The 12080-nt window shown below is 39.7% G+C and overlaps 1 protein-coding gene and 1 long non-coding RNA gene across 4 annotated transcripts in view; one reads left to right on the forward strand and one right to left on the reverse strand.

Annotated features, from left to right (window-relative positions):
* Positions 1-12080, forward strand: part of LOC134285199 (uncharacterized) — a 203453-nt gene that overhangs the window by 141890 nt on the left and 49483 nt on the right. The gene's annotated exons all lie outside the window — the stretch shown is intronic.
* The window catches only part of LOC109422805 (E3 ubiquitin-protein ligase HECW2-like), a 123447-nt gene that overhangs the window by 37676 nt on the left and 73691 nt on the right, over positions 1-12080 (reverse strand). For 2 of the 3 annotated variants that reach the window (XM_062845514.1, XM_062845513.1), the window contains exon 2: positions 7099-7452. The exons of the other annotated variant lie outside the window; for it this stretch is intronic. In XM_062845514.1, coding sequence (XP_062701498.1) covers positions 7099-7139 — 41 coding nt within the window. In that variant the 5' untranslated portion in view covers positions 7140-7452. The remainder of the gene's footprint in view (positions 1-7098; positions 7453-12080) is intronic. 3 annotated transcript variants of the gene reach the window in all.

Consider the following 12080-nt stretch of genomic DNA (forward strand, 5'->3'; position numbering starts at 1 on the left):
ATTTCAAGAGTTTTCAGAGACTTTCAAAGGCGTTCTAAAACCCCTTTAAACCACAACAAAATTGTCTGAATTTCTTTGGAATCCAATCTGAAAGCCCCCTAAACCCCCTGAAACACCTTGGAACGCCTTGAAACCCCACTGAAATATCGCTGAGAATTCCTTGAACGCATTTTTAAACCACTTCCAAACCCCTCTAAAACTACCCTGAAACCATACGGAACCACCTGGAACATCCTGAAACCCCATGAAACATTCTTGGAAACATACAAAAACTCACGAAAACCCCTCGGAAGCTGCCTTAACCCGAAAAAAGCTCCTAAAACCCTTGTAAACTCCGGAAACTGCTTCCAAATGCCCCTAAAACTCACTGAAACCACCGGGAATCGCTCCAAAAAAAACCCACTTAAACGCTCCTTGAAACTCTTTTGAAAACGCCCTTAAATTCCCTTGAACGCCACGAAACGCCTTTAAACCCCTTATTTATTAGTTATTAAAACATGGAATTGAAGGGGGTTCAATCCGATGAAAAGTGCAAGAAATTACTAGATCTAAACGTTCACTGGATATTTTTCAATTACCGTGGAATTATGCACGAAAAAAAACTAACTAACTTTTATAAATTATTACTAACTTTTCAATAATGCCTAAGAAGTAAAATAGTACAAGCGGTATGTATTTCCAGGTGAAGAAGAAATTAAATCTAGTTGTGCTGTCTGAATCAGGGGTTTTACCAAGTATAACAATATATGAATCTTGTATCGACTTTTCGAACCCTCTAAGCAGAATACCCTCTTCGAATGAGTGTAATCAGTTTCGTACCTTTTAATTCCGCCCTATGTTGCTTATCCTTTGACAGATACGCGTATTTCGACTACCACTTGTAATCTTCCTCAGTGTCAGTTATCCACTATAACTGATGTTGACGCGCCAGTGAATACTGGTCACCCTAGTTGAGTGAAATCGTTGACTGAATAGGAAGAAGATAGAGAGTAAAGTCAAAAGAATAAGGATTGGCAAAGGTGAATAAAGTTAGAAGTTATTTTCGGTTATTAAACGGTTTGAAACCAAAATCAAAGTGTATAACGGCACTGATAATTGTAAGTAGGATAAAATAATCAATTCAGATATGTTTTATAATAAAGAATTTAATAGTTCAAGCTGATCATCAAATAAAACGTCTTTCGATCTGCTTTGAAACCCAGTGGCCGGCTTGAGAAGGTTGAACCATCTCAACAACTGACACTGAGGAAGATTACAAGTGGTAGTCGAAATACGCGTATCTGTCAAAGGATAAGCAACATAGGGCGGAATTAAAAGGTACGAAACTTATTACACTCATTCGAAAAAAATATATGAATGTTGTCAAATTGATAAAACACTGCGAACTTCACTGGGCTAGTCACGTCACGCGAATGCTAGAAAAACTATATACGAAGATGATTCCACTTCCCTATCAGTCGATGGTTTTTATATGTTCTAAGGTTGTCTTAGATGTCAAAACTGGCTGAGTGGCCATTATTTTTTCACCGTGAGAAATTCTGAAAACAAATCCTCCACCCCCTCAAATTCCTTTGAAATTTCGCTTCCTCTGCTTTTCTCCACAAACTAAACGTCATGCTCAACCTTACAAAATACAAAAACCTTGTATCAGTCTACGGAGACGTTTTTGTTTGAAGTTCAGGAGAATGAAATAGCTCTTGTTGACGAGCTTGGTGGTCTAGTGGCTACCGCTTCTGATTCATATGCAGAAGGTCCTGGGTTCAATCCCTGGCTCGTCCCTTTCCCCCTACTTTGTATCTTTCTATCTACTTTCTCTCTCACTCTCTCTCTCTCTCCTACATATACATCTCATGTATATTCGTATGTTCGTAGCGATCGCTAGAACCAGAAACGGATTAAAAAAAGCCGTTGCCCTTCCTTCCAACTTTCATTATACAACACAGTGTCAATCTATCATATAACGCCTACAAGTTATGCAACAAAGCGGACTGTGCCGCTCCACAGCAATCTTCACACAATCTATCGCTTTACACTTGGCATCCTTGCACCAATGCATGATCCATGTGCCAAAAATAAAACATTTCCCACCAACACACCAACATCCACATGACCTTGTGCAGGCGCAGAGGATTCAACGGCCTGATGTGGGCAAGCGATTGCAATCATCACTTCCCTCCCCTTCCCCATTGACCTGCAACCTGACGCAGCAGGCGCCATTGTCGCCTAAACATACAAGACCACTAAAACGCTCACACACTGCAAGATGCCTGTTAAGGCTCAAGCATTCGTCATCATTTTTCGGAAAATAAAAAGCAGTTTTCTCGCCGCAAATCAAATCTAGGATCATGAAAATATATTCACTGCATTATATTCCTCATGTGGAGTACAGTGAATATATTTTCATAGCAAAAACTTTTGTTTTGAACGAAAAAACTGTTTTCAAATGTTTGATGATGACGATGATTTCAATGATGAAAAGTTCAACGTTAAGGGGCCATTAGACTGTTTGTCGTTATCTATCTATCTATCTATCTATCTATCTATCTATCTATATATATAAAAATGGATTTCCGTCTGTCTGTCTGTCTGTCTGTCTGTCTGTCTGTCTGACCGCTATGCATTCGTAAAATACTGAACCGATCGGTGTGAAATTTTGTGTGTGGGTATTTTGGGGGCCGGGGAAGGTTCTTAGCTTGGTGTGAAACCTCTCCGGTCCCTGGAACGGGGAGCTCCCATACAGATGGCTTTGCGGGGGCCGTCCCTTTGAAGCTGCATGTCAAAAAACACAGTAGGCAGGCAGTACGACGATTTCCGGGAAGTACTAATGAGCGTTCAAAAAAAAAGTGTAAACAGTGTAAGTGCTCGAGCAAGGCTTTTTTGGCCTAGGAATCCGATTATCTCTGGGGGAGATTCAACATAATTAATTGTCCAAGCAGTCAATATTTTTCCACTTCGGTCTAAGAGCGTACGGTGAGGTTGAGGTAAACGATGCGCTTGAAATTCAATCAATCGTAAGAATAACAATCTTATTCCCGAAATAGGAGTACGTTCGCAATGATGATGGTCAGCATATTCTTCGGCCCAGCAGGATACAGGCGATCATAGCACAGGTATATATTAGCCCGCAAGGACAAGTCCGACGATAATGGGACGCACTGGCATTCACCAACCGAGAGTTCACAATTCATCCACGGATTACGTATTCCTGAACGAGAAAAACTCTAAAATGTTGAGGCATTTCAACAAAGACATAGAAATCCGATGTATAAGGTCATTCAAGATTAAAAATGTAGGGTCACTTCCTCAAAAGAATGTAATTTTTAAAATCCCATATCTCCGCCGAGTTGCATTCCAAATAAAAAATCAAAGTTTCATTCAAAAGATAATAAGCCAAATAAACTTTGAACATGATTTTTGGGAGACCTTTCTGAAAATATTTGTCTGTGAAAGAAACGGAAAGACTAACCAAACCCATACCACCACCCCCCCCCCCCATGATATCGGCCGCGCCAACCCAGAAGGGAACATCACTAATTGATGGCCTAGCCAATGGCTGCTTCCGGGGTAGGCACAAAAGGATTTTTCCTACTCACGGGTCCTAAGCCGTTTTTTGAATGGGTTAACAGTGAAGGAATCAGAAGGAATTAATTACCTTAAACATTTTATTGCATACGCATGTCAATATCGGAAGTGTGCTTGGGGTATGAATCGCTAACTATTCGGCTTTGTCACAGCGATTACCGGGAATGGATCGGGTGCATCAATTGGTAAATAGAAGAAGCTGAAGACCAGCAGGCGCATGGTGCCAGACGGTAGATCAATCGTGAAAGTGACAAGAGTTCCTTGAAGGGTTCGTCCTGCTAACAATCTAAGAAAAAAAAATCCTGTAGAATTCTTGAAGGGGATTTCCCTCGCAATACTCATGCAGAAACTTCTGGTAGGATATCGTAGGCAATTGGCTTCTTTAACGTTGTTGAGATAATTCCATATTCTGAATCTGCATGCCAAACTGAGCCGAAATCCAAATTTTCATCAATTTTGGTGCCCGGGAACCTGTTTAAAAATCAAATTGAAGTTTGTATGGGAGCGATTTGTCGAATCATCCCTCGTCGCATTTTGTACTGGGTGGAGCTGTCAAACAGTTACCCAGCTGTCAAAAGGTGATTTTGAAAAATCTTTTTGAAATTGATTTTAGGTAAAATAATAATGTTCTAAAAATCTGCAAAAAATCATAGTGGCTCAGAAAAAGGTGCTCTTTCGTATAAAATCAAAAAATTGATACATTTTTCTTAATTTAAAAACCCAATTCAAAGAGCAATGGAAAAAAATTATCGTTTAATCAAATTGTAGAGGTACGACATGAGGGGTTTTCTTATGTACGTTTGTGAGCTTTTATAACTATTTTCAAACTCCTTTAGAAATTGGTGCAAATCAGACAAAAGATTAAACCAAGGATTAAACTTTGAAGAAATTAGTCCTGTTCAACGACGCAGGTTGAACTTGCTCAAAGTTGCTGCATCTTGCTCTTACCCATTAGTCAACAAACGGGTGAGAGTAGGATGCAGCAACTTCGAGCAAGTTCAACCTACGTCGTTGAGCAGGACTATTATGGCATGAGATTATTGTTACAGAAATCATTATTACAAACATGAGATCACTCCACTCTCTGAAAAAGTGGGCTGCAATACAAATAAAACGAACGATTCTGCATAACTTGAGAATCAATCAATCAAATGGAACCAAATATGAAGTACGAATATATTAGAAAGCAAAAAATGTTTATATGATTAAACAAATGGAACCTGATTTGGAATATGGAGATTCAAGAGAGCAAGAAATGTTTTTATGATGGCTTCAGACCCACCCCTCTTTGGAAGGAAAAGCTCATATACAAACGAATCAAAACATTACTAAATATTATTAGAATAAATCAAGCTAATAGCAAGGCAAGGGATGTTTCTATGTTAGTGTGAGATCTCTTTTTTTGGAATACAAATAAAACAGAAACTTCTGCATAGATAGAAAATTAATCAAGCAAATGGAACAAAACTATGAATGTAGCGGGTTTTGAAGGCAAGACATGTTTCAAAAGTCGTGTGTAACCCCTTTTTATCTCGCAAGACTAGGGGTCTATTAAAACAGAAAAAGTAGCCGAACGTCATACAACCGAATGCACAAAAGTCCGAATAAACATTAGGTAGAATGGCAATTGAACCAGGTTGTACTTCCTGCTGCTTATACTGCTCAATCCATCTGAGATTTTTCCTTCTTTTAGTAATAGGCTGTTCTTTCAAGTTGCACTGCTAAATAGTTGATATGAGATTTTTCCTTCTTTTAAAAATAAGTAATGAGTAACATGACTCATAACTCAAAAATTAATCAAACAAATAAAACATAATTTGGCATGTGAATGGTTTTGAAGGCAAGGAATGTTTATTTCGCATTACACTGTTATGAAGAAAAAAAAATCGACAATAGATAAAATTTATTCAGACAAATGAACACAAAATAAGAGTTGCCCAGGTAATAAGCATGTAAATACCGATAGAAGTTTGAACTTCTTCATTGTCAAAAATGTGGAGGTTTGTAAAGACCAGAAATGTTTCTATGGTTGAGGGTAAATTTAAAGGCTCACATACAGATAAAACATGACTTATAACTGAAAAATTAATCAAGCAAATAAAACAAAATTTGGCATGTGGAGCAGGATGTGGAGGGTTTTGAAGGCAAGGAACGTTTCAAAAGTTGAGGGTCTGGGACCCCTCCTTCCCCTGGGAGCTGAATGAAGAATAGCCAGAATGAACATCAGGCCGAATATTTATTGAATCCACAGGCAGAATGATCACCATACTCTCTTTGTCACACAGGTTGTACTTCCTGCTGCTTATAATGCTCACTCCATCAGAGATTTTTCCTTCTTTTAGAAATAGGCTGTTCTTTCAAGTCCCAATATAACATTTTGTTTATAGCTGCTAAAATTCACGACATACCTAAATGTTTCCTTATTTTTATCGATTTTTTTCCTTTGAGTGGCACTGTTGTGTAGTTTATGGCAGTTGAACTGTTAACTCTATGGTCGATTTGTCCCTTTCAATAACATTAATAAAGAGTTGGTTAACAACCAAACCACCAAACAGCATTCTTCATCTGAGTTTTTCCTTCTTTTAAAATTGGCTGTTCTTTTGCACTGTTATGAAAAAATTGTCCTTCAAATAAAAAATCAACCAAAAATAAAAAAAAATAATAATAAAACACGAACTATGTGTTTCTCAGGTAAGAAGCATGTTTAAAAGAAGTAGAAACTTCTACTTAATCCAGAATATTGGATTATGAAAACGGAAGGGGACAAATGTACTAAAGGGAACGTGCCTCTGGAGGCGACCTTCCAATGTATATATAAATTTGTTTACATACTCTTTGAAGCTATGCAACTAATACATGAATATAATGATCAACAAGGTTTTTGAATGGTTCAATTTGTGATCTTGGTGGCTATGTTCATATGTAAAACAAGTTAAGAAAATAAAAAAAAACATTGGAAAAAAGTATTGTAGTGCAGCATCAATTAAAATAGGCAATACAAGGTTTGCCGGGTCAGCTAGTGACAAATATTTTTCATGGTCCACTGCACGAATTTAATGCTGGCCTGCTTACTCTCACGCGAAATTTGACGTTTGAGCGGTGCCGACACCGCTCAAACGTCAAATTTCGCGTGAGAGTAAGCAGGCCAGAATAAATTCGTGCAGTGGACCATTGAAGCCCGACATTCATCCAAGGTTGCTATGATTCACGTTGTGTTGGTCATTTGTTGGGCTTGTTTGGCCAAATATTTGTCATGTCTAATGGGACCTTTAGTCCCATGCAGCTATCTTATTGGTTCCTTGTGTGAGTGTAGCTGATCTGGCGATACTGGAGTAGCAACTGCGGGCGGTCAATCAAGCTCAAGCTCAAGTTCAGGAGAATGAAATAGCTCTTGTTGTCTATGTGGCTTGCAGGCGAGTGGCTCAGGATCCACGGAAGAAGTATCGAGTTATTAAAAATCAATAGATGACGTTTGTCAATCGTGAAATTCTCAGTTGTAGCAGAACATATACTTACATGGAGAACACAATTGAAATCGTTTTGGTAATGACTCCCATTTCGGATCCTCTCGGTACTGGTGCACTCCAAAGGTAACGTCAGCATTCGATTTGGTTGATTCATTCTTTTTGCTGTTCGGCACTCACGTCTCTACACTACCTTACCCGCCACAAACATCCAAACACTTTCTTCTTCAACTTAACCCTTGAGTTACACTGATCCTTTGATCCCTACGCGTTACAGCTGGTTGGTGTTCGGTTGTCCGTTTTCAATTGTAGAACCCTTGGTAACCGTATCCCTCACTGGATAACTAGCACCGGCAATATTGAAAAAACGGCAACAAGACGGCACCCCCTGCGAGGGAGAAAAGAGCTAACACAATTATCAAATAAGTCCGCACGCCTGCCGCCGTTAGCTACCGTCCTGTGTTGCGGTGGCGCTGAACTAATTTATGCTAATTTTTGGCACAAATTGTGCACACTTGGAGTACTCTGTGGCAAACGGCGGGGGCGCGGCCGCGGGAGGGGTGAGATACACTTTCGTTGTCGTCGTCGTCGACGACGACCCCCCGCACCCAGAGAACACAGTTGAAGTTGAGCTGATTACGGTGCAGTGCAGTAAGTAACAATGAGCGCGTTTTTCCGAAGGCGTCCCAGCAGCGCAGAGAAAGCTCTCCGGCATCAGTAGGGGAACAGGGCCCAAAATGCCAAGATGGGGTAAAATGGCCCAACTCATAAAATCATTCCTGAATGGGACATGATCATTGATGTAGGTGAATGGTGTCAAGATATGTTTGCATTAATCATTCTTCTAGAAGCTAGGCCGCCAAACCCACGGAGAATCTTTTGATTTCCCAATGAAAATTGGCAACTTCCGGTTTTTCGTGCTTGCAATTAAGGTTTTTGGGTGATTGTATTACCAGCCAAGTGTTTCCAAGGAGATTGAGGCACCCATGGAGACGCATGGTTGTTGATGTCTACGCTATCCATGTTAGGGGTCATTCAAATATGACGACCATCGTTTGGCGGGGAAAGGGGTGACACTCCATGTATTGAGTATATGAAAAAACGCTACAGAGGAATGAAAGTGAGTCAAAAATGCCAGAAAATTGATGGACGTAATTTTTGAATGTTTTCATGAAGTGGCATCTTACCCCATGGCAGGCGGCCTTTTTGCACCACTTCCGTTTTACGAACCAGTTTTTGAAATCGCTAAAAATCGATGAAAATGCAATAATTTAGTGAATATTTTTGCTGAAGCATCGAGCAAATATTGTCTAGTTGCTGTTACTACTTTGAAAGCCTAACAAATGAGGCTATATATCATTGAAAACGATGAAAGTTTGAAAAATGGCATATTGCCCCACTTTCCCCTACACGGAAGGCTGCTGGCTTGCTGGTTGGTTGACTGGTTGGCTGGCTGACTGTGGCTTAGGGGCTGTCCATAAACCACGTGGTCATTTTTTTGGGACTTTTCAACCCCCCCCCCCCCCCCCCCCCCGTGTGGTCATCAGTCCATACAAAATTTTTTGTTTGTCCATACAAAATGGTCATTGGCCGAACCCCCCCCCCCCCCCCCTTATGACCACGTGGTTTATGGACAACCCCTTATATGCTTGGTGGTGAGCCCGGTACCACACCGACCGCCGTGTTTATGATAATGATGTTTGTCAAAAATTTACGGCTCACGGCTGGATGGTTGCAAAATTTGGCAAACCACGATAGCACGGTCTACAGTTACTACTGCTCTCTACTACTACAGCCAAAGTTATGGTAAGGTCGCAGAAGGAGAAAATTTAATCACATTTGGTAGTGTTGGGGGAGAACCTCGAGCCGAAGGTCACCACGAGGCGAGGGTTTCGACCGGATGTAGTTGGTATTTATGAATGATAGGGACTGAGGGTGGAAAATTAGTAAGTCAGCGATGTTTCACTGAAGGAAAACGAGATACCAGATGAGCACGGTTGGATTCAGTGACCCATAGGTCCGTTGCATTGGCTACAGAAAAATGAAACTGATTTGTTCACTGATAATGTTGTTATGAAACCCTTTAAAACAACAAAACTGGCTTTACATGTTTTACAGTCCTTGTCCTGAGAATTCGCCAAAATGAAATAACGAAAAGGGATTAGAAATGATTGTCCATTTAAATTCCCTCCAATTGACTTGACCATAAACATGTTTTAAAAGAAGTAGCAAAATATCCGATAATAAATTAATTAATAAACTAAAAATAGACCGATTAGAAACTTATAAAATAAAATAAATGAATCACCACAATTTCTTTCTTATAAATACATTATGTCAAGTTAAGTCGAAGGTTTATCGAAGCTCATTACATTCGTAAAAAAATTATTGCATTCGGTTCACTGAATCCGGAGATATAACAGTTCAAAGCTAGCCTTTTTCTAGAACCTATCGAATTTTATATAGAGCAGTCAGATTTTTCCCAAATGATAATCGATCGAGTTCGCTATTGTCTCGAGTGAAAATCAAAACAATAGATGCGCGGGTGTTTAGTGTTCAGTATTGTGTTGTGCTTTGCTGAGTATTGTGTTATTCTTTACAGAAAACAACATTAATCAAGACAATTAGATAATCGGCATTGAACCACAAAAACCCCACAACAATTGTTGAGATCTTTCCAATATTATTTATTTATAAATAATTTTACTTCAGTATATTTACTTTATAACTGCATATAAGTTGAAGATTCGCTATTTTCAACATCCTTTCATCTATTGGAAGATGCTTCAGTTCTGGGCTCTTTTTAAGTTGATGAAGGGATTTATAAATGCTCGCAAGGACTTGGCCAGGTGTGTGAAGCTAAGTGAATCTATGACATTGTAGATAGTAGCGACATCAGCAATGTTAATGGAAATATTCAACTTTGCAACTCCATCCAAGATTTGTGCAAGTATTCATGCTATGCTATGCTATGCTATGCTAGCAGTCAGATTTTTCCCAAATAGTTGATAAACTTACATTGAAAATTTGAGATTTTCTACAGCTAGTTGACCATTTTTTGAAAAGAGGCGATTCTTCCTATCCCCTTTAACTAGCGTTTAGAAACCCTTTCCCTTATGATATTCTAGTACACCGCTGATGATAATACTACAAGTTTACCGTTAACATTTCGTCAAATTGCGATTATAATCACTTTCCACAAATCTATCTTGTTGATTTTTCGCAATGCTCATAAGCAAATCAAATCAATGAACTCATCAAGCATCCTACTCTCTTCACGACATACCTACCTAATAAAAAAACTAAACAAACAAATCTCAGACAGTTCTCAAGTGAGAAAACGACATTCATTCTTAATCTCAGAGATAATCTCCGGCTCAGCATATTGTCGCGCTTATTTTTTATTAGAGTCCTGCGGCGGTCGTACGCTCGCAAGGCATACCGCCGCATGACAGTCGCAAGGCAAAACAAAAGAAAAAGTGTTCCCGCCAAAAACAAAAGCACGTGGGTTTCGCGAAGTGACAGATGCTTTTGAATGTATTTGTGACGAACGGCAAGAGTGGCTCAGTGGAATGAGAGTTCTTGCTGTCAAATCCCATATAATGGAATTATATACTTTTAAATCTGGTGACGCTGTTATAATTAGTGACTGTCGCGCTTATATCAGAAGCCTTAGGCAGATAATCGCCAAATTCTGATTTTTCTTGAGAGGCATAATATCCATCAGCCAACCCGTAGCGTTGCAACGTAGTGATTCCTTTGGTGATTCTATCCGCTGACGTTATAGTGGCGTAAGCGTCACACCGTTGTCACAATTTTTCACAAAGTTTCACATCCAAATCTCCGTAATGTAAGTTTTCGTTATCGATAATATAGGTGGTTCACCGTTTCAATAATGTTGCCCCAGATCAGCTTTTTTCTCAAAATAAAATCCATTTATTTTTATATCTTACTCATTGTTCCCTATGTAGATATTGCTGTACTGCAATGCAGCTGGTCGGCTGTTAGGCAGCAGTCACAATCAAGCGGAACGTTTGATTCAAGTTTTATTCATACACTCTCCTAGCCACCGCCACACCTGCCGCAATATACGTGCGTGGGCTCCGATCAGCCCTACTAACAGCTACATCAGCGAAACAGTACATCAGGAGAACCCCCTCCTTTAGTTGTTGTAGGCGAGCTAATTACCTTGCAATGCGTTGATCGTCATCGTTAGCGTGGCGCTTAGAATTTTGCCACCTCTACGCGTGAAAAACATGACAATACTGGCCGGAGGAGTATCGGACGTCTTGTGAATGTTCACTAGGACTTGGGCAAGCGATCGACATCGGGGGCTATGGAAAATGTAATGATAACAATGTTAACAACGTGAACGGTACATTTTTTATACGTTCCGACGTTCGCATAGAGGAGAATTGAGTGGAGTTGATTCCAACTCTATTTTACAACAGAACGGCTTCACACAGACAATCGAAAATTTCAAGTGATTTGGAAGTTGCTTGACTAAGAAGAAGAATGCTTTTTTCTTATATGATGATAGGTCTGAACTTTCAAACGCTCAACGTCGTTTCGAATTGATAAATCACCTGCCGAGATCAACATGATGCTTTACTTGGTTTACTCCAGAACAGAAGAACTTACCCAAAAGTACATTTCTCAAGAGTTTTATTTGGCTCACCTTAACAAAACAGATCTGAATAGGGTAGCGAACCACTAAGGCAGCGGCTGGTATTTTGGGCACTCTTCGCTATAAACTCAGTCAATTCCAAATCAAATGACTTGACATTTTGTACACGGCTAGATACTATACGTATCTCAACGCGTTCCAAAAATTGTGTCAATTGGCTGAGTTATAGCAGAAAAGTCCCAAAATAGGACCCCTGCCGAGATGGTTCCACTTCCCTAATTTGAAATATTTGGACAAGGAGAAGCTAACGTTCCGTGTTCAAGTGAAATGGAAACATTTTCGTACGCATAGGCAAATTTATAGAGACCTACTCAGAGCCACAAGTACCAAGAGCGGGGTCACGGAAC

This window comes from Aedes albopictus, chromosome 1, assembly GCF_035046485.1.
Source record: "Aedes albopictus strain Foshan chromosome 1, AalbF5, whole genome shotgun sequence".
Taxonomy (NCBI): domain Eukaryota; kingdom Metazoa; phylum Arthropoda; class Insecta; order Diptera; family Culicidae; genus Aedes; species Aedes albopictus.